Raw genomic sequence first — 27,552 nt, forward strand, 5'->3', positions numbered from 1 at the left:
AGCAAATGGATTTGTGCTGAAAGTCAGGGTTTCCCCTTGTTGTCCCCCAAATCCCTGCATCATTGTTCCTTCAGTGCAAATGCAAGACTAAATTGTGCACTTCCTCATAACGAGAAGGTCCAGATGGATCCCACACTGCTGCAGAAAGGGCTGGACAGGAAAAACACTGCAGCAGCAGCCTTTCTTTCCAAGGCCCAGTGGTGCGAAGTGGCAGAAATTCTGCAGACCAGAGGGATGAAGAAGCATCTCTGTGCAGAGTGCATATCCCTCCAGTCTACCTCAGATTTTCCCTGGCTTACCAGTGAAAAGTACTGAAATTCATCGCTGCCTTATCATGTTGGAGAAGCTTTCTGTCCTGCCTTGTGCTCCTTTTTCAAGGGTTATAAAGTACTTCTGTTCCAGGGCACTGCACACGGATATTAAATTTTCATCACAAACATGATGCCATTTTTTATTTCAGCATTTATCTATCTTCTGTTCTTATACGGCCACACTTACCATAATATCTCATACTTCACAATCTTTAATACGTTATTTATCCCTCTAAAAAGCATGTATGCGAAAGGTACCTGAAAATAAGCAATAAACCATTTTAATACTGTTACCATCTGAGGCTATGGATCTTTGAGAATTTTCTTCTCATTAACTCTGGAATGCTATTCATAACCTTGAGACTGATAATGCATAGAAAATTATTTTATCCAAGTGTAAACCCCTCCTTAGTATATATATTAGAGGTCTGCAATTCAAAAATGAGTCTTTTCTAGGCCCTAAGTACAGAATCCTGTCCTTTGCTTAGACAAAAAAACTTAGAGCTGCTACAGAAGTCACATTAATGAAAATAAGGCCTGCATTTCCAGTCATTTATTTATTTTAAAAGATTGAAATTTATGGATGGATTAAATATCACTACTAATAGTTGATAGCACTTTTGTCTGCACTGGCAAATTATGTTCTTTGCATACTTCCTTTTTAAAAAAAAAAATAAAACCCCAAACATTTTGAGAATGCCGTTTCTTTCCAGATCACTTAGCACTAGCTTTCTAGATCACTCTGCATGATTTTTCTTTGAAATTGTAAAATTAAAATACAGCAAGCCATGGGACCCATGTGAGCCACTGCTCTCTTTTGGAGGCAATTAAAATTGTCCACTGAGTTTCCTGCCCTCTCTACAGCTGTACTTGTGAATTTGGAAAGAATATTCAAAGGCTTAAACCCCCTCACAATCTGAGGCTGAAATGAATTGCAGCTGCCAAAACAGAAAGTCAGTCTATTTTGGTGTTACATGGGACTGTGAATACACTGAGAACAACTTAGCAGCAAAGAAGTTAGGGAATACCCTCGATGTGGTCATAACAGTGATCAAGATCAGTAGCACATATTTGAATTTGTCTAGTAATGCAAGCAGAAAGGTAGGCCTGAAAAGACAGTTTCAGATGTGAACGTGGTGACGAGTCGCTGAAGATGGACTATTCAGAATATAACACATCCACCCTGTGTCTCACCCACAGAGGACACTGAAACAGGATCCTCAAAAAGTCAAAAGTGCCCAGATGCCTAAAACAGGCTGTAGGTGAAATCCAAGTATGCATCAAAAGAAAAAAAAAAGACAAAAGAAAGCATGGAAGTTCACTGCTTTTTAGCTATTCAGCCCTGGAGCAGTGTAGAACTTGGCTGGTGTCCCCCTTTTCTGAAGGGAAGGCTCTCTTGGCACCTGTCTGCAGGAGGTTCAAGAAACCACAGGGACACAGACATGACCATACTTTGTGCTCCCTTTTGGATGCCCCACAGCAGCTCCCTGCTCTTGTGTGGCCTGTCTGGTTCTCTGCTCTTTGCCAGGCACTTCAGATTCTGCACCAGCCATCCATCACTCAACACAGCACCCATAATTCCGTCTGTCCTCTGGGAGGCTGAGGGGTCGGAAATTATTCCACTCTTGATTCAACCCCAGCAGCTCAGGCCCACAGGCCCCTGAAGGAAGTGCCAGCACAGACCAGCCTGTGAGGCGCAGGAAGAGGGCGGGCGGCGGCGCCTGAGCAGACTGTGGGGATGAACAGGGCCGAGGACTGAGGGCCCTGTGGAGAGCAGAGCGAGGGCTGAGGGGCGGCCCCGGCGAGCTGCTGGCTGGCCGAGGACGGGGCACACGGAGGTGCCGGCTGGCCGAGGACGGGGCACACGAGAGACCACGGCGCTGTGGGAAGGGGCTGCGGCCGCCGCGGCCCTTGGCGCAGCGTATGGTGGGAAGGGGCAGGCGCGGCCGCGCAGGGCACTCTGGGAGTGATGGCGGCCGTGGCCGGCCGACCGGCGCAGGGCACTGTGGGAAGGAGGGGAAGACGCGCGGCAGGCGAGCCCGGCCCGGCCCCGCCGCGGCCCGCCCCGGAGGGATGGTGCGCATGCGCAGCGCGGGCCGGAAGCGCCCCGGTTGCCGTGACAACGGCGTCGGCCCCGCGGCGCGGCTGAGCCGGAGCGGGCCGGGAGCCGGCGGGCCCCCGCCCCCGCCCCAGCCCGCCCGCCCGCCCATGCCGCGGAAAGCGCTGCGCTGCGTCCTGCAGCTGGACGTCCGCTCGGTGAGTGCCCGGGCCGCGGCTCCCGCCGTCCTCAGCCGGGGCGCGGCGGGCCGCAGGCTGGAGGAGAAGCCGCGTTTTGCCCTTCCGGCGCCGCTTCCCGCCCCGCTTCCCTCTCTCAGCCGCCGCCCCGCTCTCCCGGCTCGGGGGTTCTTCTGGGAGGCTGTTCCGGGCCCTGTTGGCGAGCGGGCCGCCACCCTCCGCCTGGAACTCCAGCTCAGGCTGGCTCCTGGGCAACTTTTGCCCCTTCTCTGTGTGCCTTCTCCGGCAGCCAGTCCCTGTGCGTTCCCCCCGTTGGTGTTAGCAGCAGCGGTGCTCCTTCATAGCTCTCACTTTCGTGTGGAAAAGGTCTTTTTTAAGAGACACTGATTCTTGGGAAGCTGCCTGGTGTGGGAAGAGCACTCTTGAAAAAGCAAAGCAAAAGAAATCCCGGGAAACAGCAGTTTGTACATGGCGTGTGCTCCCCTTTGAGTGATGAGGTCCCTGTGAGGGGCAGGAGGTGCCACTGGGGCAGCTCTGAGGTACCTGGGTGTTACATGGGGGGGTTGGGGTCAATAGGTATGAAAGTGGAAAGTTTTTACATTAATCATGTTAGGGCAGTTCCTTGTGCACTTTGCAAAGTTTTCTGCTTATATTCAAGTTGGGAGTAACGTAAGTCTGTATCATTCTCCTGATAACTTTTAAGAAGGAGTTGAGGTAGATAGTGCTCTGTTACTCTGGAGCTGTTGGCTTCATAGGCCCTGGTTGCTGTAATCCAGAGGTTAGGCCTCCTCATGGGACAAGTGCTGCCAGAATGCTTGCTGCTGAAAGGAAAACCTGAGGTGCCATCCAAAAAATTCAAGTGCCGATCCAGAAAGTATGTCCTGGGAAATGGACTCGGTATTCCTCATTACTTAACCACCTTTGTTCCCAAACTTTTACAGCTGCTCTGCAATAGAGCTGTGAATTTTCACACATAGATGGTGAGGGTATCACCCTAATAGTGTTGCTCCGCTGTCCCAACAGCTACTGTTTGTCTTCATAATGCAAAGGTCCGCTTGGTTCCTGGAAAGGAGCAGAGGTGCTTTCCTTTTCTGTTCCTACTGCCATGAGCTACTCCTGTGCCAGGAGAGAGTACAGGGAAGGTGTTCCCCCAGGGTCAGGCTTCTTCAGTTGTGGGGTATTTGTTATTCACCCTGCTCTCAAGGCTACAGGTAATAGTAGAAAGGGACAGAACAGGAAATCTCCAACACAAATCTGAGTGTCCCTTTCAGCACATGTGGGTCATTCAGTTATATCCCTGCTACGCTATATAATTTCTCTCAGATAACCCTTTTAATAAGTGTATTTAGTCTGTTTTTGAACCAATTGTTTTGTCTTTTTTTTCCCCACTGGAGTCTACTTTGGCATTTCACTCCTGTGATGGTTTGAAAACTTTCCAGCCTGAATTTCCTTCTGGCTAGTTGATGCCCTGCTCTTACACAAATGTAAACACTGGCCTTTCACTTAAATAATTTTTTTCCTTCCTTGGTGTTTGTTCTCTTGATGTATTTTTTGGGCAGCAGTTCTGTCATTTCACAATTGATCTTTGTCAACTAGAGAGGCCTGGTTCTTTTGGTAGTATTTTGTGTGATAAACTCACCAGTCTTCTGATCATCTTAGGGATGGGTACTACTCTTCCACTTTGAATTTGCATTGATCAGGATCGGAATTGAATTCAGCATTCCGAATGGGGTCTTGCTGTTGCCTTAGGTGATATCAGGGGAAAAAAGTCCAACATTCATCCTATATGTCTTAATATTAGTCTCTTCACAGCTGCACTGCAGTTATGCTGTCATTTATTAACACATCATCTTCCCCTCAGCCAGCTTTGAAGGTTAGCCCCTGCAGTGAAAGCAAAAACTGTTGTTAATACACAGTAGGTGCATCTCATCTCTATTACACTGGTCCCACAAACAGGTTTTTCTATATCTTTTTGTTGACCTCTGATGATTTCTGAATTTTAATTGGAAAAATTTCATGAGAACACTCTGACTTCTTGTGTCAGGGTCATTAAAAATATTAAAAGGCATGGATCCCAGGATATATAGAGGAACGTTTTTAACAGTAACCCTTAGCTTGATGCCTCCCAGTTTTGCATGTTATTGATGCTGTACTTTGGCCGGTTCTGTACTACCTTAGGACTTTTGTACTAACTCCCATCTTCTGCATCATAAGTAATAATTTCTCATGTGGCACCATATGATATCCTTTGTCCAGAAAACAGGCTTTCAAGAAAATGTCAGCTTTTGCTTGATTGATCTATTTTTATGAAATACGTGCTGCTGGCCTTTTTTCTAGTCTATGTTTTCCTCCATATCTTTATTCCTTACTTTTGCGTATTTAAATATTCTGATTGATGGGGTTATAATTTTTCAGATCTCTTTTTCTGCCTCACATGGGCCTTGCATTTGTTATTTTTCAGCAGATGGTACTATCCTTGTTTTCATAACACAGGTTTTAGTTATGTATAGATCCAGACAGAAAAATCACAGTCTTTCAGAACCTGGGCTGAATATGATTCAGCCTCCCTGTGGCTCCTTGGTCCAGGCCTAGTGCATATTGGGTAACTTCTGTTTACATTATTTCATTCTTTAAGTTGGTTTTTTGCTCCTGTATTAAGTATCATTAAAACCAAGGCAAAATAGTCAGTTGTGTTTGGGACACAGATTTGTTAGTTTTCACATCTTGGTTGATTTATACTATGTCCACTTGTTTTCTCCTTGTTCACTTTATTTGTGACTAAAGTCTTGTCCAAATTTCTGATTCCTTTTCCTGTTCTCTTACAATGCTCTGCATATTTCTCAACCCTCTTTGAAACCTATCCACTTGTGTCAGAAGTTCTGTGCTCTTTGTTTTTCCCTTGCTTTAGGGTACAGATGGGTTTTGCTCCTTTTGACTTAATGAAATTCCAAGATCTTTTCTGATCTGAGTCCACCAGCTCTTTGGTTTATCTCACAGCTAGTTTTCTTCATTTCTTCATTCTGAAAGGCTGCTCTTCTGAAATGGAAAACCTCAGTTAAAGACCTTATTTGGTTTATCCTGCTATTAATTGAAATTGAATAATTCATGATTGCTCAGACTGAGATTTCATTGTTATTTGTTTTTTGGGGACTAATTTTGGTGCCTACCTCTGCTGCTGGCATTTAGATTGCTCATGTAGCAACAGAATGAAATTCACATTAGTCTTCATGTCATTGCTACATGGAGAATTCACAAATGCAGCAGTGAAGGTAAGTAAAGCTTTAAGCACTAAGATGAATTAATAGCATTGTGGATTACTGCCAGGTAAGGAGACTAAAATGGCATCTCTTCATGTTGAGAAGATTATTTTTGCAACTGCAAGTCCAAAATGCTATTCTTTGTGGAAGCTTGCACTCAGCAGAAGTTAATACTGTCCATTGCCCTTCATAGGGAACTCTTCTTGTTTTGATGGTAATGGGCAATTAAAGGGATTTTTCAAGGGCTGCCTTTTTCATTGGTCACATATGCAGCTACAGTTTTAGGACTGCGTGTAACAACAAATGCCATAGGGTATTGTGGATCAGTAGAATTCTGCTTCTTTCCATGAGATGAATTCAGTGATTTCTTTATGGCTATTTGTGATGTCCCAACAGTAGGGCTGGTACACGTTTTCCATCCTCCTGGGAACTGCAGCAGAGAAGTCCAGGGTAACGCTGTCCTAGACATTTATCATAGTCCTCCTGGTTGGTTGTAAGATCAGTTAATTGCAGCACTGATATCCCTCTTCCTTAGCTGATCCATAGATAATACTATTACAGTTTTTAAAATGGTCCCTCATCCTGCCTGAACAGTTTGCAGTCAGATAAAAGCTTCAATTTGTCCCCTAAGTGTTATGCAGCTCCATGCATCGCATATTACAAAATAGATTTCGTGAACAGCAGATATACATGTCATTCATTTTTGGAGCTTATTTAAAGTTCCATGAACATGTAGATTTGGTGTTCCGGCCCAGGCAAGGAATTGTGCAGTTTATCTCAAGGGTAGTAGAAGCACGAGTTTCCACATGTGCCATCTTGCCCCACATGCTGAGTTGTAGGAATTTATTTTCTTTTACAGGATAGCCAGAATAAATGGCACCTGTTGTTTGCAGTTTTGCCCTTTGTGATGTCTTCAAACCTCTCACTTTTCATCTCAATAAATAGGCAAATATTGGTTGCCTTCTCTAAGGTGAAAGGCACGAAACCCCAGCTAAAAATGATTGTAAATTCTACAAAAATGTCAAGAAGAAAACCGAGAACTGAGCTAATATGACTTGTAGTATGTAGTTTGGGGGATCTTGCCTTGTATGAATGAAATCTGTCTCTCTCACTCACTCCTATTCACACTTGCAACTGCACAAGTATCATACAAGCTGTTTAATGCTTGACAGTCTGTTTCAATTGGGATATCTATTATTCTGGCACTTTTCTTGCAGATTTGAAGCCCTCATTTACATGGAGAGAAACCCCCTTTTTTTCCTCCTTGGATATTTATGAGTAGAAGCACTATTTTTTAGCTTATACTGTATAATAATCTACCACACATTGGTTTTTGTTATTTCTTTCACCTGAGGCTGTTTTTCTGCTGTTTATGTAGTTTTCTTTTAGATCCAGTTAGTATTTCTCAAGTAAAATGTTCATTTGGGAGTAGGAGACTGTAACCAAAGCAATTATTTTAATTCCTGTCACTCTCCTCCTTTGTCTTTCTACCTGGCAATTGAAAGTCTGAACACTTTCTCCAGCAACCTTATGTTGGAAGAGACAACCTCATATTTATTATAGTGCAATAAAAAGTGAGCAGTAGAACTGAAGGGAAAGGTGACAGTTCTCTGTCTGGGTAATAGAATAAAACCACGTGGCTTGGAGAAAATAGCAAATAGTTTTGCAATGAGTTGTGTACATCCTTGCAGTGAAAACACAGGTAAGACAGTCTGATGTTCATCAGAGCTTTAAAAACATGCCAACTTCTTATTTAAAGAATAAGAATAGTCCAGAGAAAGTTGAGAGATTAGTGGCAGCATCTGGCAGCCTAATGAGGAGACTTCCCTGCCTTGAATACCCTCCAAGGTGGCCAGAATTCTCAGATAAAATTTTGTGTGCCGTGTGTCTGATAGTAATGGAACAACAGTTGCTTTTTCTCATTTACATATTAGAAGGCAAAGTTAATATAATATTTGCAAATAAACTTGCCCTTTTTGGTGGCTGGACAGACTATGGATTTCTAAGCATGTACATTTACCAGCTTTATTCTCTCTGTGGCTACGCTGAAATTTGGATGGGTTTTTGTGTCTTCGCATCATGTAGACTTCATTGTACATGACTCCTCATATAGAACCTGATGTGACCGTTGATGATTAACTCTTATATAGTCAGTGCATGCCTTTAACTGTGTTAACCTGGGATTGGGATACCAGCTTTCAGTTTTGGTTGAAGACAATGGAGTATGTTTACTTACAGTATTTGGTCCTGAGTATTTGAAAATGGTGACTATTTTTCCTAGTCAGTCTATACAAACAGAATTGCTTTAGAAGAGATATTTTTTCACTCTAATCTGTTATAATCTGACTCTCAGAAATCAACCATTTCAGCCTTGACCATTTCATTTTTATCTTGAAAACAGACATTACTTCTATAACTAAAGTTCAGTTTGTTTAATGAATGTGTTACTCTTACAGATAACTTGTCCTGGAGTGCTGCTGAAAGACAAAGAGGAACTTTATCTCAGTGTCTGTGTACTTGGACAGTACAAAAAAACTCAATGTGTCCCTGCAGCATTTCCACTCTTCTTTCAAGAAAAACTAGTATTTGAAAAGGTAAGATAATGTCAAGAGCTAATACAAGCCAAATAAAACCCATCCCAAACTCCACAAAAACTCACTGAAAAACCCCTGAGCACAAGTAATCACACTGAGGATGCCATAGCATTATAAATCCTGCTTCTCTTCGGCACAAAGGAGGTGTGTGCCTATATTATCCACATGGTGACTCAAGAATTATGCGTACTGAAGATTATAATGTATGATGAGGCTTTTTAGGTGTTTGTTCATTCTTTTGTGAACAGTCCTTTTTCAGTGTCTGTTTTCTTGGCTTCGAAGGAACTGAATGTTATTGTTCTAAAAATTATGGCAAGGTGAAGAACAAAGACTGTAAGATATAGGAGAGTCAATTTAGTAGAAAGATAGAATAGCAGCTCAAGCCTTTTTGGTGACATCTTTCTCCCTTTGAGATACTTTTTTCATGGTTTGTCAACAGAATTCCCAGGTTGGTACTCTGGCCTTATAATTTATAGTTGTTTATCACATATTCTGAGTCCCTACTAGCTTCATTATTAGTACCACAGGGATAATGAAACACAGTATCTTACAGATATGATCTTGCTTCTTGACTACCTGTGAATAATAATAGTTTGCCCTTTCTAGTTCTTTTCCTTTAAGCATCCCCCAGCACTTTGAAAACCAGACTGCGTAAACATCAATGTTGCTCTGGTGAAGTGGGTGAGATACAAACAGTGATAATTTCACCAGCTACTGAAGAGTAAAAAAGACCATAGTTCTTTAAAGGCAAACATACCACATACTACTTAAGGGAAATGTACTGAATACTGTTTTCATTGTAATTAGGGGAACTCCAAGACACTAGGATCTATCTGCTTACAAAAGAGGTGAACAAGAAAGCTGAGAATAATATCTGTTTTCTTACAAATAGCCATTGAATAGGTCTAGATACTTGCGGAGCACCGGTACTTTGGTATTTTTTAGTGTTTGGTACCTTGAACAGCAAAGTGATCTATGCCACTCTGCTGAGACTTTTGTACAGAATTAGGGGGAAGTCTATTAGCTGCTGAATATCCAGTGCAACATCCTCCCCTATTCCTTGCCATCTATTCACATGGGACTCAGGTTAAAAAAAACCCTGAACAGTACCCTGTTCATGAGTAGTCACTTCCATGAAAATGAAGCTTAACGCATTACTAATATATTGAAGAATATATTCTTAATCTATCAGAATTCTAGTACATTCAGCAATTTATCTTTCTCTCTTGAATTTTCTCAGACAATACTTATCTCTTTCTGTTCAACTCTTCACAGTACCTCCTAATTTAAATATGGAGAAGTAATCCTGAATGGCTAGAAAGCATATGACAAGAACTGCTAGCTTTCAATGAATTTGATCATGTGCCAAATGATAATTTCAGTTTCCTTTCTTTTTCCAGTGGGGATAGGACTCTTGGCAACCATCTGAAGCAAGGAAGAATATTGATTTTTTTTTTTTTTTTTCCCTTTTCTTTCCCCAGAGGTCCATCTGATGACTTTGACTGTGCTATTATTATTATTTATTAATTTGTTTTCCAGGTATTTGCTGATATAGTTGATCCTGGAGACCTTGTGGAGTTACTGGAACGTAGGTCTGCTTTTTATGTATACTATGTCATATGCATTAATGTCATGCATGTATAGGCCCTGAAGACTTTTTGGAGGTTTAAAGTATGTGATTATTTTTTTATCAAGAGCCTGTTCTCTGAAAAGCTAGTGGGAAGCCAATGTAGTATATCATGTACTAAATAAGTAGGACCCGTGCTAGCACTAGTGGGTTTTCAGAACGGAAGATTTGTTGTCAGTGCAGGCAGAGGTTTTTTTGCTGTCTTTTGGTTGCTAGTACCTTACCCAAAATACTGTTAACTAACAAAATGCCTCTAGAAATGTATGCTACATGCTTTAGAACAGGAAAAGGGTTAAAGGTCATAATTAATGGGAAATCCAGCTGTTTATCCAGATAGGTAATGGATTCCTTTATCTGATCATTTATTTGATTAAATTTCAAATAATATAAGCATAAACCTTCAATTTTTGTAAAATTATTATTTTCATTTTTTAAGAAAATTATACGTCTTGCCACATGTGGAGCATAATCCATTGTAGTGAGACAACACTGAACCTGAATTCAAACTCCAGGAATATGCTCCCTCATACTGGGACTTATCTGAAAAAGTGGTGAAGCTTGCATCAACTTCTTTAAAAACTATCTTCAAAAGACAAACTTGGCAGCAGATAGAACTTCCCAACTTCTAAGTCAAATTTAGAGTTGTCATTTGTACACTGCTAATGCCATTGTGTTCATCTGTGGTATTTATGCAAGATGTTCTTAATTTTCTCTTATTTTGGTGTAGTGGAAATAGTGTAGCTATGTACGGTGCTATGAAGCTTAAATCAGTGAGCCGTTTTTCTTGGGTTTTGACTATGAGAATTGCTTTCCATTTTAGTTTTTTTTAACTCATGAAAAAACTTTTCCTTTCTAGTTGACACAGCAGTACTTGAACTAATACAGCTCGTTCCTCCAGGTATTGTATCAGTCTCTTCATAAATTATGCAGTTTAATAGGTGAATTTCCATGAGGACATTGCCCATTACAGCACAATCACTTTTTCCAACACACAAACAACATAGAAAGCTCTTCAACAAATAGTCCTCTGAATGTAAAATGTTAATAGATCAAGAGGATCTCATTCTTGAAAGAGAATAATAACTGAATATTGAAATGTACCATACTCAGGCTTAGGAAATTTATAATATTTTAAAAATGGAAAATAAACTGAAATCATCCAGTGCACACTTATTAACTGCATCACAATTCACTTGCAAAGTGGCTGTCTGAAATTTCAGAGTGCATAATCTTGTTCTCAGAATGACACTTTTTTTCTTTCCATTTTAATGGTGACCACTGGGAAAACTGTTATCCTCACTATAAGTATTACAGGTCTCTTGGGATATGTGAAGATAATAAATAGTGATTTGTCATACTTCTGTTATTGGTTTGTATGATTATAAAAATCTATTTTAATGAAATTCAAGTGTTCCCATGAATAATGTAAATCTGCATTTTATTGGAAATAAAGTCAAGTTTTAAAGAGGACTCGTTTGGAAACTGTGGTATTAAAAGCACTCTCTGTCACTTGTCCTTAGTACTTTCAAGGAAACGATTGCTTCTCTCAGGTGACTCACCAGACTGTTTACTTAAAGAAATGTACTGAACGTGGATTTTTGTTGTGGGAGGGTAAAAAGATCTTGGATAAGGAATTTAATTTCAGGGGTCAGAGATAGGTGTGATGCAGCCCAACATAAGCTGACAAGATGACTGCAATAGCACAATTTAAATTTTTTTATAATATACATTCAAGGTTTTCCCCTAAAGAAAGTAATTTTTTTTTTAAGTAGCAAACCAGGATAGTGAAAAAATCTTGAGATAATGATTTTGATGTTGCTTGTGTTTCTTTCTTACTACTATGCCTACTATTACTACTACTATTACTATTCTGTAATATGGAATGATACAGTTTTTCATAAGGAATTGTCTGCCATTAAAAAAAAAAATACTGGTTTCTTCTGTGGCATGGAAGGGAAAGAAAGAGGAAAAACTACTCAAGAATTGCCTGGAGAAAACTTGTATGTCTCTTAACGAAGGTTGCATTAACTGTTCCATAATTATTTTTTTTTTTACCATAACCGTGAAACTTACTTTCAGAGTAGATTCTGCACATTTCTGCTGCTGATTTAACTTGATGAGGTTATTTCGTAGTGTGATACGAGTTTGAGCCGTGCTGTTAAATTTTAAAGAACAAAATTTATCTTAGTTTCAATATAGTCTTGTGTGTGGTGTCTGTACTATATGGCTTTGTCTATTTTCCAATTAAAGTATATATTTTCTTTTTAGTAGGAAAAATTCTAGCTACGTATGAAGAAAATACAAGAGACTTCCTGTTCCCTGACCCTAAGCTTACCTGTGGGCACCATGGTTTAGATCGTGAGATTTTAATGAAGAGGTCCTCTTCTTTTACAGTGAGTGAATATCTGTGGATTGTATTTATGATACAGTGTGTTTCACTGAAGAAACCCCTTGAACTACTTCCAATGAAAAGCGATTACTTCTGGCAGATTTTGCCATTTCAGGTGTTGAATGTACAAATCCACAGTTGAACTTTGGTGAAGGTATAATCTTTTTTCAAAATGCTTCAAGAAATCATTTAATGTGAAAAAGTTAGTTTCCACTTGGTTTGCAATGTGGCACCATAACATGTCTTCCGTTCAATTTAATCTGTGGTGCAGTTGGTAGTTGAAGGGATGCAAGAGAAGAGGGAGATGTCGTATCAACGTTGCGGTTCTCAACAGATAAACCACGTAACCCTCCCTGCTCAGTCTCTCTTTGTAGCATTTTGTTTCAGACCATTTTTGGTACTGTTTAGGACATTGACAGTCAGTACAAATTTATAGTGCTATGCCTGTGTGCTGTCTGGCCTGTGGGCCTCCCTGAGGTGCAAGATTACCGCTAAAATAGTAAGTAACTGAAATTTAGCTTAGTGCTGCATGATTGTTTTTCAGTTCCAAAGCCTGTTTCTTAAGGTCTGTTCAGGCCATTCACGCTCATTTAGTAACTTGTCTTTTCTACAGTTTCAACAAAGCTATGATAAATGACAACTAATTGGCAGAATGAGTGCAATGAATTAATGTTAATTTTCTGGAGATGAGGGCTCAAGTACATAGTAAATGAAAATGAATTTATCTCACACTTCCCTTTCATAGATTTTGACTGTTGAATCTTAGGTGTCAGTGGAATAACTCAGGAAGGCACTTTGAAGATGATGATGATGGTGATGATGTGGGCGATGTGTTTTGGGGTTTTTGTTTGTCTTATTTTTGTTAAATTTTACTAGTGGAGTGGTAGGACATTTGGATTGGGAAGACAGGGACTCAGTTGTGCTGTCTGTTGTGATTGGATTAAAAACACATGGCAGGAGGGAAATGCTGATTAAAGGTCATTGGTATCTTTTAGCTGGTATAATCTTTACCCTGCAAGGACAACCTGGAAATTGCCCAGTCACTTGCAATTAGAAGTGCTAATTTGGTGTCTAATGCTGTGTTACATTTGAATGAATTAAAGCTGTGATTTTGTGATACAAAATGTATGGTTCTGCAGCAGCCTAAACTGTCCCTGCAAAAGTAGCCATCATTTTTTGGCCGTAGCATCTCTTTGATATAGCTTATCCTATGTGTGTTAGTGGTGGCTCAAGAGAGGGGGTGGGACTATATTGCTTTCATATTACTTATAGAATAGGTACTTTTCTGGTGTTGAGAAAAAATAGATAGGGAGGTAGTAATAAATGAGGTGGTATTAGCAAAATTATTTCAGATTTTTTGTAAATGCAATATAATGAATCTTTGTAGAAGCAGAGCCACTAGAGAAGTTTGAGGGTTTTTTGTTGGAGTGACTTCTTTAATACAAAAATTATGTATTTTCTAATAAAGAGAAGGTGCCGTAATTTGTGAGCTGTGCGAAGATGTGATCAGAGTCATTTGGATGTGTAGCTGAATGATGACACTGTAGTAGCTTTAAAAAGTTGGCTGATGTAAGACAGAAATGTACTTCCATGTCCTTGGGAACAGTACAAATGAAATCCATCTCTGCCCTGGAATGAGGACTGCAGAAGTATCTGTTGCTCCGTTCCACTCCATTGGAGACAGAACAGTTTAAGAAAGGATTTTGGCATACTGACCCCATTTTCAGGAATAATAAAGAAGCTGTGTTTGATGGAATTGGAGTGAGGCTCCCGACAAGAACTTGTGGTTCCTCCCCTTGCTTGCCAAATGGGATAGTTGGGAGAGGATTTTTGCCTCCAGTACAAATGCAGTCTCAAATGCCTCCATCTTCTAGTGTTCCTAAGCTTTACTAGCAAGTATCTCCTGCTAACTCTGTCAGCACCAAGCACTGAATGTGAATGCTAAGCAAAAGGGAAAGTGTTAAACAAGATCTTGAGAACCCTCACATCATTCCTATGCTAGTCAAGCCATGTTCTTTCCACATGAAAAGTTATTTATAGCTAGCTGAGACGTTGAGTATTTTTGACTGACAGCTGTGCTTCAGTGGCACTTTGATTCCTAATAAATTTGTCTTTTATTAAAAAAATAAAGGTAGCAACAGCAAGGTTACGGTTGTGGAGTTCAGATAGGCAGTGACAAGCAGTGTCTGATTAACACCGCTAATCTGCCAGTTGGAAGGAATCCCATTTTGAGAGGATCAGAACTCCTCCAGAAATCTGGCACTTGGCTGATAATGTCTCTGGCTAAATGTCTTATGAGGCTTACAAACACAATACGCATACAAGATGTGCCTCGAGTTATCTCTCCTGGTCCAGTGTTGCCCAGCTGAGGCTTTTGCTGGCTCTCCTGTATTTCTCTGCAACCCTTGCCTTTCAGAATTTCTTTAAGCCTTGACTGGTGGTGACTTCTTACAGACGTTCTTATCTCCATTCCCCACCCTCATGCAGTATTTGCCATGTTACTTAAAACAGGTTTTTTTTAGTTATGTTATCTTTCATTAGCATACCAATACAAGACCTTCTGTTATATTCATATATACTTTTTTAAGCTACAGACTTGTACTCATGCTCCTTACAGTCAAAAGCACATATTAGACTTGTTTTCTAACTTGCATTCTTCTAAATATGAATGTTTACAATTTTTTCTATGATCAAATTAATATTATGTCCATATCACTTCTGTTTAATGGCTGGTACGGAAGGACTGATAAGCCTGTTCAGGGCTGCAGACACCACTAAGCCAGAGGCAGAGGAACAGATCCCCCAAACTTTCTGGTTGGATTTTCATTTACAGATATGTTTGGGGCTATATGGCCGTCTTTACGTAATACTATATTGAATGTCCTTCAGCAATCCCTAGTTTGGGAACTGCAGAAAACAGAAGAACTTCTCTGATTGCCTTTGGCCTATAGGTTGCTTTTGAGATATCTATGCCTATGTATGCGAGTGCCATCCCATATTCCCTCTCCACAAACCATTTCTCTGAAGAAACCATGGTTTTGTGTGATTTTTTTTTAGCTATGAACATTTAACAATTCTGTAATCAGTCTCTGTAAGAGCAGTAGGTGCTCTGTTGTTGCTTTTTATGGAAGACTTACTAATTCTGATGTGTCCTTTTTTAAATTGTTGATAGCACTTGACAATTCATTAGTAATAAAAATGAGTTGATTAAGGACGGTCAGCTTTAAAATCTCTTTTATACGCCATAACTTGACTTGATTGAATCCTGGACTCTGTTAATTGCTATGACTGAGCTTTCTTGGCATTTTTGTCATTTCATTTCTATAATCTAACCTGGGGCCAGATCATATTCCCTTATGGGAAATCAGTTTCTGTTTAGGCAGGTGGTAGATAATAGTTTGGTTCAGCAGTAGACTGCACTCATTGAAGTTCCTGCTAATTCTTAAGAATGTGGGGCAGAGTCACAAACAGACCAGCTCCTTTTTGTTTCTCAGTGATTTTGTGTGTTCACGTGCACAAATGCGCATGCACACAGATGCCTCAGGGCAGCAAACTCTGTCTGTGTTGAAAGAAGACAGGATAGAAAGTTTTAAGGACACTTGATTCTCTCTTTGCTTCTACAGAGCTGTATAAGATGCACATAGATGGTTCCTACTTGTTTATAGCATATGTAGCCTTTAGTTCTTTGATGCTTTTTTTAATGTTGCTGTTTTGGGAAATAACACTTGTGTGCATAATCTCTGCCATTTACACCCAGTAAATTTGGTATATGTTGGCCAATTCGAGCTAAATTTAACAGGAAGTAGAGCTCTCAAAGGTATTATATTTCTAGACACGGCTGAAGCAAAAGAAGATGAGTTGAACAGGAACCATTAGCCATGTAAAGATGGAAGGACCTGCTGGCCATTAGTACATGTGTGCTGGTTGACCAGGAGGCCCAGTTGGACCCCACCTACTCCAAATTGGTCAACCTAGGGCTGCCTCTTGCTAGCCTCATGTGTAAGAGGGGATTGACAGGAAGTGGAACATGGTTATAGAACCTGGGAGACAATCCACAGAAGTTGGACTTTGCTGTAATGGTTACAGAATAAAGGGGATTCTTAATCATACTGTTATAAATGAATAGTTATTTGCAGTGTAATTGACTAATTTTCAAAATGTTTTTACAAAAAAGATTGCACAATTGAGACTATTTATAAATAAGTTTCCAAAGTTAGCATTAATGAAACTTCTAGAGCATGACTGGAATTTTTATTGATGCTATATAGCATGGCATGAAAAATCTTTAAAAGTGCTTTTGACAAAGAAATGTATTGAAATAAAAGTCAGACCTTAATTGTTGTACGAAAGCAATATAATCATCTGTAATTGAATTGTCAGAAATGCAAATGTTAGCATCTTGACATTTACCATTGCTGTTCTGTCTTTTCTAATTATCTTTATTAAAGGCTGAAATTAACAAAGGAAATGGCTGAAAATTAGGAATGGTTTGTTACATTAGGTGACATTTATTTCTTTGATACCCTTTATCTTGAGTTGGAGCTTGATGTTCAATTATTGTCTCTCTTCTAGGGAATTGCACCAAAATTGAGATTTTCTACAAGCTCCCTTATTACAGAAAGTCTGTTAAGCTCAGGAAGGAGTCACATACAGGTTAGCATAATTTAATTGTTTGCAATTTAATTTCTAGATTTAATATTGATAGCCTTGGTTCCAATTTTTGCATGTGCTTCTCACTTCAAACTTTTCTCATTCTTTTGTTGTGGTTAAAGCAGCTGTCATGGATGCTTGACAACTTGATTAAATTTTTAATCAAGTATGAGTAAAGAGTAGGTTTGGTGCATGACAGTAAATGCTGAGAGTTCCTTGAATCTGAAACAATTATCAGCTGCTATGTTCTATGATCAGCTGAAGTGTCAATCTCTGGTGTATTTGTAGGTGGGAAGATGCCTTCTCACCATTTCTTACTGACACTTAAAATTAAGGTGGGACAATGAAAGCTAGGTGAAGTCAGAGAAGGTACATTATCAAACAAACCAATTAAAATAATTATTTTCCATAACAATATTAGTAACAGTAATGGAAATGAAGCTTTCTGTTGAAAAGACCGTCACCAATATTAATCTGGAAATGCTGCTTCTGCAACGCGCGATGTTAAAGGTGAAACAGCTGAGGAAACTGGGGAGAAAAACCCTCTCTGATGTGTTTGTTCATTTAGTAGCATGCTTCTCTGGTCTCACGGATTGGAATTTTGGTTGGGTTTCCTGGCACAAGCTGTCACATAAAGTTACTCTTACATCCTCCTTTTTTTGTTAGATCATTGAAAACTAGTGCAGCATCATTGAAAACTAGTGCAGCATCATTAAAATGGAATGGTTGTCAGGCAGGCTTGTGTGCAAAAAGGCTTAGGTGACTTTGACCTGTCTGTGGCATTGCTAATTAGTTCACTGAGAAGTTTCTTCCAAATTTAGCAAAAGAAACGTATTGAGACACTTAGGTAAAGAATAAAAAAAAAAATCAGTGTAAATTGTCATTGTTGGAAAACTAACTTCACTGAAGGTCACTTCAGTAAGGGCAGTTTGATTTTAAAATTAGAAATGTCCTTAAAAGTATTTCATATGTTATGAATGGCATCTCAAATTTGCATGCGTTGCAGTGAAGGTCTAGTTTCACGATTGGTGTAAGCCAGAAGAAGCACAGCCTACTTCTGGTGAAATTGAAATCAGTCTTAGAGAATTAGGTCTGATTTTGTTTTGGGACAGTTCCATACTCTGGCTCACTACCAGCTGCACAAGGGCTACTACAGGCGTGAGAAAGACAGTGGCATGAACAGTCTGTGTGATGCCAGATTCAAACTATGTTGATGCAAAACAAACACACAACCTCAGCCTCATTCATTATTGGATGTAGAGGGAAAGGCTTGAAGTCAAGCTGGATGTTTTATTTCTGGGTTCCTCTGAACTGAAGTAGTGCATGCAACATTCAGATTTAAGAGTAATGTCAACCTCCTCAAGCTTGAAAAATAATTTCTAACAGTAAGAAAAGTCTTGCTATACCATTATTTTTGATCTTTTATAACATGTGGATTTGGGCCAAATTTGACCAAAAAGCCTAATTATCCATACTGCAGTACGCCAAGTTAAAACATGCTGCTGACTAAGTAGCCTGATAAGAGTTGCATAATCTAGAGTGCCTTGACCTATAAAGCTTGTAGAGTAATTGAATGCTCATTTAATGCCAGGAATTACAAAGGAGCGATAATGTATTTCAAGCAAAACTTCACTGTTGGAAACAGTTTTCCAGAATTTGAAATCGGTCACTGAAGAAGTTAATAGTTATTTGGAGGGGGTGTCAGTCCTGATTGTTAGGTAGACTTTGCTGGTACTAACAACAAAAACTACAACAGCACCACCCCATCCTATGTTGTGGGAAGGGAGGTGGTGAGGTTGGTTGTTCCTCCACTTTCCTTTATTCTGCTCTATGTAGGTATTTTAAAAGCAATATCAACTCAGAGAGAGACTTTTAAGGCAATATTTGATAATGGTGTGGGTTTTATAAATTTTAGGTACAAAATCCATTTTGGGATTTCAAGTGCCAGTTTTACAAATAAACAGCTGTTTTGCCGCCTCTTTTGCAAAAGTAGTCACAAGATTTGAGAGGCTCTTCAGAAGGTGGTCTTCAAAGTTTTTGGGGGTTGGGGGGGGAGTGTATGGTTGGGTATTTTTGGGGGGTTTTGTTGTTTGGGGTTTTTTTTTAACTAAACATAGCTTCTTGAGTATAACTGTTTAAATGACTAGTAAATTCACCATGATCTAAGAAAATATAAATATCAGAGAATGTAGTTACACTTCTTGTGAGGCTTTAGGCAACATTAAATGAATATCATTTAAACTATTAAACAAGTGTCGATTTTAATTTATGTATTTTATTTTAAAGGATAAGAATTTAAAAAAGTTTAAAAAAAGTTTAAACAGAGGAAAAAATGCTTCAAATCTGTGTATGTCCAATCCAGGTAAAGTTTGTGTTAAATGAACTTGTGACAAAACTCAATTTAATTTTTTACAGTCTCTGTACACTAACTGTGTGAGAAAGCTAATTGGGTAAGTATGAGACACTTAACCTTAACATCTAACATGTAGTAATGTGTGTTTTAACCTCCTTCTGGTTTCAGAGAAGATGGTAAATACATTGTTGTTTTTTAAATTGCCGTTTGATCATAGTTTTGTGAGGGGAACATCAGCTGACATGGCGTTCATGTCTGTTAAAATTATTAGTTCCCCGTTTGCATTATTTTCAGTAATCTTTGTTCTGCATGCTGTCAAACCAGGTAATTTCTCTTTTTCACTTTAGGTTGATTTGAATTGGGTACATCACTCAACCCCAAATGGAAAATTGCAAACAAAGTTACCAAAGAAAAATACTCTTTCACCTGAGAAAAGCAGGCACAGCTTAGCAACAAAGAACTACGAGCAGCCTACAATAGCGTCTAAATCACGTTCTCCATCTCCATACACAAAAAGACGAATGTGTGAGCTATCAGAAGAAGCCAGGCAACGACTGGCCCATTTAAACCTTGGTCCTTATGAATTCAGAAGAGAAACTGATAAACCTCCATTTGTAGTTAGACGGGTTTGTATTCTCTCCAAAGTGCTTCCAGCTTAAGCTCAGATCAAATATTGTTCTTTCACTAAATACTGCTCCAAAAATTCATTCAGCTCATAGTTTAGATGAATAATTTTTCTCTCCTTAACAGTCTGTCACATAGTGATTTAAATGTAAAATTAACTAAAATAAAATTTCTTTTATCTGCGTTAGTAACAGACAAAGATCAAATTCTTTCATGAATATCTTGGTTAAATTCTCTGAGGCGCCATTTCTTTTCTTCCAGAGCACTAGACAGGATAATAGGTGTATAAATTCAGCTTGGAAGTAATTAATATTAGTATTAAAAAGTCCTGAATAAGACTTTAAAGAAAGAGTGTCTAGTCACGTTATGAGCAGTTACACTTCCTCTCTTTCAAGTTTTTTTATGTTGGCATCCTATGATCTTTGAAACACTTCCTTTGCTCAGAGCTACATCTCTAACACTTTGACTTAGAGTTCATAACCAACTTGCTTTTAGCACCTGCATAAGGACTTTTTGCTAACTGTATGTGAAAAATTGTTCTGAAATTAGGTACTTATTTAAAGAAACTGTGTTTGTGCTTTAAGACAAAGGGGCCAGATTTCCCAGCCTCTTGGAGGATCATATTCTCTCTTTTTTTTTTTCCCTCTTTATTTTTCTTATGATTGCAACAATCCTTTATTTTTAGAATACCACTTTGAACATGTAGGGGCGAAGATGGGATTGTTCTGATTCTGTGCTATGACATTATGTTTTGTCTACAATTCTGGACACTTGTCACAGCCATTGAGATAATTTAGTGTTTAATTAGTTTGCTTCTCACTTTATTTAATTTCTTTCTAGTTTATGTACAAATTAATTAATAATATCTTGTCAAATTTTAGAATTCTTTTCCAAGTTTTATTCTATGTATAGGTACCTTTTAGAAATTCAGATTAGCCTTAATAAGCTATTAATCATTCATCAAACTACTGTTTATCTCTCTCTCCGATATTTTTCTTTTAACTCCTTTTAATAAATTCTTCTGGTTTTTTGATCTATAGGTGAAGCTCACAGTTTAATTATAGCATCTTTAAACACTGATTTATTGATTTTGAATGCTTGGTTATGTTTGTACAAAAAAGGAGAAAGCTTGTCTCTTAATGTACCATATCCTGACTGTCAGGGCCTTTCTAGATTGGGAATGCTCCTTTTAGGGCATCTTTATTGCGAAGGACTCTTTTGGCATGGAGATTTTGTGTTACATGAAGATTAAAATTAGATTATGTTAAATGTAAGTTTTTTAATTAGGAAGAGATTCAGATCTCTCTTGGTGAGATCTGAACTGTTTGGAATAAATATGAGATACCAAGAATTGTTTAAAAAGACTGCAGATGTTATAGATGAAGGAGAAACTATCTGCATTTTTTTTTCTTTGAACAATATGATATTCAGAGTTTTCTGGACCCTTCTAGTACTGTTTTTGTTTATGCACAGTAATGCTAATAATACAGATAATATGAGCAAAGTGTTGTGAAAAAGGTTTTAAATAATATTTAAATAAGAATAAAATATTTCAGAACAGACTAGATGTGATCTTATTAACGAAAACAGAAAAAAATAGAAATTTATACATCTGATACTGAGCATTTTAACAGTATTTTTGCTTCAGGTTGAGCAAACAAGTCCTGGTTTTAAACTTCATACCTGGTGTCCCACACGAGAAAGCACAGTGGAAGCCTGGACCAAGGTAGACCATGGTCAGTATTTTCTACTATATATCTCATTAATGCTTTTTTTTTTCTGCAGTAGTTTAGCGAGATTATTTTGTTTGGGGGTTTTTGTTTTGGTTTTTTATTTATTAAAAAAAAGTCAGTCTATAATGGAGAAAAAGCTGATATTTCTTCCTAGGAATAGGAAGAATACTAAATAAGCTACTGCTGCAAAAGGTGGGTTTGAATAGTTCTTTACCTTGTGAAACTTGGAACATAGTTCTAGATGATATGAAAGTAGGAGTAGAAAATACCAAAGCCCAGGCGAGTGCTCTGTTTCACTCCACTTGTTTTGATGAGTTGGATAGTGGAGCAAATCTGCACCACAGTCTGTGGGTGTGTTGATCAGGCTTGGAGTATTGATCATTTTGAAGTTCAAGGGCTCTGTTTCTTCAAAAATGAATAATGTTTATTTCAGCAGTATTTGTGAGTAGTGGATCAGTGACTTACCATTATTAATGAGCATCCAGGATGTGCTCGAATATCTGCTTTGGCATTCATTTGTATCAGTAAGTGAGAGTTTAATAAAAGGTGTGGGACCAGAAATTTAAGGAAAGTACCCTAAAACTTGATTTTATTGCATGTGTCTGGCAATATGAGGATTTTAATGAGTCTCATCAGTATGTGTTTGCTGTGTGTGCTCTGTCTCCTTTTTATTGTGCCTCCTCACTAATTATAAATTGCTATATAGCAAATCATTAGGAACTTGTTATTTTACATTTGTTCTTTGTAGTAGCACTGGGTGCAGGATTTTAAAGGTTTCACATTCCCTTTGGGACCATACTTACCAATCTGTAGTAGCTGGATAATGTAACAGACTTCTTATCATCTGATACCACTGCATACTTACAAAATGAGTTAATGGTTTCTGTCCAGTGGTTAGGAGACTGAAGTCTACCTCACTATTAATATCCAGAGGATTCACTGGTCACCTGCCTGTGTCTTGAGGCTTAACTGTAACTTCTGAAAAAACCCAGATTCTTAGGATTAGAAGTCTTAATACTTGACAGTACAGTTTAGTCCTTTTTTGCTTTTGTGCAGGTAGCTAATAGAGGGGTGTCTTTACATTGCTGTACAGCATAAAGTACCTCTTTGGGCTTGGGTCACAGTATGAGGGCTGTTCAGTACAGGCTGATATAACCGATCAAGAAGCCAGACATAATGTAATGTCAGTTCCTCAGGGGTGAGGTGCGTATTGATATTGGTGAAACATCCTAACCTGGTATGGGCCTAATAGTTTCCCCACCTATGTTCCCATGGGCTTCATACTCGTGTTTGTGGGTCAGTGGTGAGGGAAGGAAGGAAGAGATGACAGAAGGAGGGAGAGGTGGTCATTGGGAAGCTTGTTCAGAAAAGATTAGTAAGGTAGTGTAATGTACATAAGAATTTTTGGGAATGGTAGAGCTTGATTTTATATTGATTTAGGCAATTAATAGCTTAACAAAATGTGCCACTGCTGTCTGTGCAGAAGACGGTGCTTACATTGATTCATTATTATAAACATGGTATTCCATTAAATGTGAAGTCATTGTTTTCAGCTAAAGAAAGTGATTTCCTGAAATATTCTGAGGAGACTTTAGAATTTCACAATGTGTAATAATACATTGCTTTAGTACTGTTCGGGAGGAGAGGTAAGCTACTTTGTAAAAGATTTCATTAAATTTAGGACATTTGGATTTTCTTTTGAATTTCTTCTGGGATGCACCTTTTTTCTTTCTCCAGATACTTCTCTTCTTGGCAGCTACAGACCCAAGAAAGCCAAAGTGAGTACTTTGAAGTGCTGTTGTTTACAAATTGTTTTTTGGGAAGCTCTGAGTGAGAAGGATTGTCCTGTGTAGGTATTTTTGAAACTTTATCTACTATAGTATCAAAAGCAAGAGAAGGGACATTTTAAATCTTATCTAACCCAGTTTAGGCCTTTTGACAGATTATTTACAAAGAGAACTGTGAAACTTAACACTCTGTAAGGTATTCATGCCTGTAGGTACAGAATTTGCTTCTCCTTGGCATTAAGGTTTGTGACAAGGCTGTAGAAGAGCCTTTAAAGGCAGTTTGCCTTTGCCTTCCCGGTCATTCTGAGAGCAAACTTCATTCCGGAATTGTATGCAAAGCTAGCGCTGGTACAACTGGCAAGCCACTGTTCTGTTATTTCACATCCTTGCTTTTTCAGATTTTAGCTGCTTTATGTATTAAATGGATCTGAAGATTAATGTCAGGGTTCCTTTGTTTTTTGGTGTTTTTTTCGTCTTTCCATCTTCACTTAGTTGTTTTTGCCTGCGTTCCTGAAGTACTGCAGAAATTGTGGATTTAGGCATTTAATTATGGATGCCCTCTTAGATTTCCTAATGGCTGGGAAAACTGATGATAACAGGGGGGAGGAAAGAAGGGGAATTAAAAGCTTAAACCTTGATATATGTTAAGCGCACTTTTGTTAGATTCTAAACTTTTATTACCAAGGATTGCAGTTTTGCATACCATGTGAGTCTTGTGCCACTTGTGGATTGTTCCGTGGCTGTAAATGAGAAACTGTAAAGAAAATAGGGAATTTCTACTAAATGTGCTAAATATGTCATTGGTTTTTTTGTGTGTTTTTTTAAATTATGGCTATTTGAAGGTTGTGTTGCCCCCCCATCCCTCTGCCCCCTCAATGGGAAAGTAGATTTTAGGAGCAGTCATTGTTTGGAGAGTGCAGATAGCCGAGCTGCAAGTTAATTCATCATGTTCTTGATGCTTCTAATCACTTGTGATTCTCACAAAATCAGGGCTGAAGAGAATGTATCTTTTTCTTGCCAGAAATATAATATAGCTTTGTTTAACAGGAGCTGTTTCCCAAAGCTGAGGAAAAAAACACTGCAGCCTGGAAAGAGCTAATGAATAACCTGATTATTGTTGGTGTAGTTTTGTTGTGGTTTTTTGTTTTTTTTCCTCAGCTTTGGGAAACAGCTCCTGTAAAAGTCCCCATTCCAGGTAAAAGGGGGTAACCCATGGGGAGATTTTAGTAGTATGTTTCAGGTTAAGAGGAACTATGAAAGGAGTAGCTAGTATAGTGAAGAGTGAGTAGAAGATGAGTAGATGGGCCTGAGTTTTCCCTTGAGGAACAGCAAATAATGAGAAAATAAGTCTAAGAACAAGGGTTCCCACACTGAGGAGAGGTCCGAGGTTTGTGTGGTTTAGACTTTCAGGCATCATTCTGAATCTGTCACATTCCTGGGAGGGGTAAGCCTTTAAATTGTGCAGTCAGAAAAGGTGATAAAAGGCCTGTTACACTAGACTTTGCCATAAGATGGTGTGTTAGATACCGACAGAGTCCTCTGACACTTGTTGATTTAATTTAAACCAGGGCTCGTTCTATGAAATCAGGATCCTTGTTCTTTCCCCAGCAGGTAGATGTTCCTGCATGTACGCGCAACCTTTAACTTTTTGGTTTGAAAAATAAAAACATGAAAACTGTACATCTTGACATTCATAATACATTTTAGCAAGGTTTGGTGATTTTTTTTTTTTTCCCCCCTCCCCCAGGCAAAATCTACTCTTGGAAAATACTTTGACAGTTCTGATGTTGGCCATGAGGATATGATCTCAGATCCACCCCACAGACAGTCCCATTCTGGTCCATTAGAGCATTCAGCACCTCCAACATTTCAGAAGCATTCTCTAAGTTCTGTGCTAAATCGATCTTCTTTAAGGGAAAGGTAATGACTTGGTTTTGTTTGTGAAATTCTGGGATTATTAACATGAGCAGGTAACAGTACTTGCATGACTATAGTTTGCATGTTTGGAGGTGTGCAGGCTGAAGAGACTGAAAAATCTTTCTCGAACAACTATGTTGTCGTTTGACTTTTCCTCAGGTGCTGTGTTTGCTATCACCTTTCTGCTTAGTGAATACAATCCTAATAATATGTCAACGAAAAGGATCTTTGACATCTCTGTTGCTAACCTTCTCTGAAACAATGAAGCCCCAGATTTCAGGCTGCTGATGTCCATCTAAAACAGAGAATACTTAAATAAATAATCACTGTTTCAGAGATGATTAGACTCTCAGGAATGTAAATATAGATACATGTCAAGTAGGTTTTATGGGAGGTATTTGGAAACCTTTTTTCCTTCTGACTGTTGTTCAGCCTGGTGTTTGTAAGCACATACTTGTGGCTATTCTGTAGTCAGATGTGTGACTAGTGTGTGTAACATGCTTGGGCTAGATTTAATCTAGTCAGTGTATTATTTTCCAGTGTTTCTGCTTTATTGACATCCTAAGATGTTGTTTTGTTTGAGTTGAAATGTGGGCCTCTGCAGCAATTGTGTGTATATTAATTGTTATATTTAAACTAGTTTTCTTAGTAGTCTCCACTGACCCCAATGGGGTTGGGGTGGAGACAGTTTCTAATATCCCTTAGTTCAGTGGATTCCAATCCTTGGCTTAATATTTTGGGCAGGCCTCACAGCTTCAGTGTCTCATGAGGGTGGGATGGAAGAAATGTCAAAAAGCAACAGATTTTTTCATGCTTAAGTCCTCCAGTCCTTCAAGGAGAGTATTCCCTACCTCCTGCTGAGTAGAATGTGTACCTGGTGCACAATGCTGCTTCTACTGTACATTCACTTTCGTAAGTTACTAGGTGGCTTTCTGGGAGCAGAAAAACTATATACGAAGCTGGGCCTGAATAAGCAAATACATAAAATAATTGGGAGAAGCTGAGGATCAAATGGATGTCCTGTCCTAAATGCTGAAGTGTTTACTGAGGCCCTACTTGGACATGTACTTTGGTGGCTAGTTCACACTCATTCCAGGCTGTTTCATCCTTCTTACCATTGGTACCTCAGTTAGTCAATGCTCGCAGGGTGCATTTTATAGCCTACACACAGCCTAATGCTTTTTTCCAAAATAGAAAAATGGTCTCAGTTTTTTTCTTTAAGAAGAAAAATGACAGATGGCAGGTGGGGATTGAATTTTTAATACTTATAAAGATCAAGTTGGTGTTTTAACATCTTCCTCTGCTTGAAAACTTGCTTGTTTGTTGTTTGGTGTAATAGCATTTCTTGAGAACTGTTATATGGCGATTAGGATGTATCTGGGGTTTGGAGGAGGTTTCTTTGTCATCTTGTCTACCTACCCACTCTCTCCTGACATTGTTTGTGCATTAGTTACCCGTGTCTGGGGAAGAGATATTGTGATGGTGACTTTTTTCCTCCTTTTTTCAGCTGGACTCCTTTGGGGGAGGGTAAATTTTAAAATGGATTATATTTAAAGCTGACAGGGTCCCCTATATTGATAGCAGGAAAGTCTTGTATGTTGTGAGCTGCTGTTACACATGTAGTAATTTAGTCATCTGCCAGTTAATCGTGAAATTATCTGAATATTCTTGCTTTTTCTCTTTACGAGCCCCTCTCCAGAAGGGATTTGTGATCTTGTGAATTATGTTTTTTCTTCTTATTAGAAAAAATGTTCTCAGCTCTTTAGAGATGTGACATCTCTTTATGTTAAAGATGTAAGCATTTACTTTTGTCATCAGAAAAAAATCAAAATGAGAAGGTAAAAGGCATAGTCTAAAAAATTTGATCTTTATTTCATGCTGCTGAGATAACAGTGGCTTTAGCTGACTGAGAGCTATAGTTGGAATGACAAACATGGATCAGAGGTCAATGTTTGGAAATGCATGAAAACACTGCAGTTCAGATCATAGAAATACAGAGAAAATCAGCACTACTGAAAGTATACCACTGTTAGTGTATTTGCAAGAATACAGTCTTATCTCACAGTATTTGGTGT

The 27,552-nt window shown here is 38.8% G+C and overlaps 1 protein-coding gene across 2 annotated transcripts in view; it reads left to right on the forward strand.

The window, feature by feature from the left end:
- The first annotated feature begins 2,424 nt into the window (after positions 1–2,424).
- Positions 2,425–27,552, forward strand: part of SPATA6 (spermatogenesis associated 6) — a 46,032-nt gene continuing 20,904 nt past the window's right edge. The window contains exons 1-10 of one of the 2 annotated variants that reach the window (XM_072867331.1): positions 2,425–2,567; positions 8,260–8,397; positions 9,937–9,985; positions 10,881–10,922; positions 12,293–12,417; positions 16,986–17,066; positions 19,764–20,042; positions 21,689–21,776; positions 23,511–23,551; positions 25,308–25,480. In XM_072867331.1, the coding sequence (XP_072723432.1) occupies positions 2,520–2,567; positions 8,260–8,397; positions 9,937–9,985; positions 10,881–10,922; positions 12,293–12,417; positions 16,986–17,066; positions 19,764–20,042; positions 21,689–21,776; positions 23,511–23,551; positions 25,308–25,480 (1,064 nt within the window). In that variant the 5' untranslated portion in view covers positions 2,425–2,519. The remainder of the gene's footprint in view (positions 2,568–8,259; positions 8,398–9,936; positions 9,986–10,880; positions 10,923–12,292; positions 12,418–16,985; positions 17,067–19,763; positions 20,043–21,688; positions 21,777–23,510; positions 23,552–25,307; positions 25,481–27,552) is intronic. The other variant, XM_072867332.1, reaches the window with a different exon arrangement.

The sequence above is a fragment of the Ciconia boyciana genome, chromosome 7 (assembly GCF_034638445.1).
Source record: "Ciconia boyciana chromosome 7, ASM3463844v1, whole genome shotgun sequence".
Classification (NCBI taxonomy): domain Eukaryota; kingdom Metazoa; phylum Chordata; class Aves; order Ciconiiformes; family Ciconiidae; genus Ciconia; species Ciconia boyciana.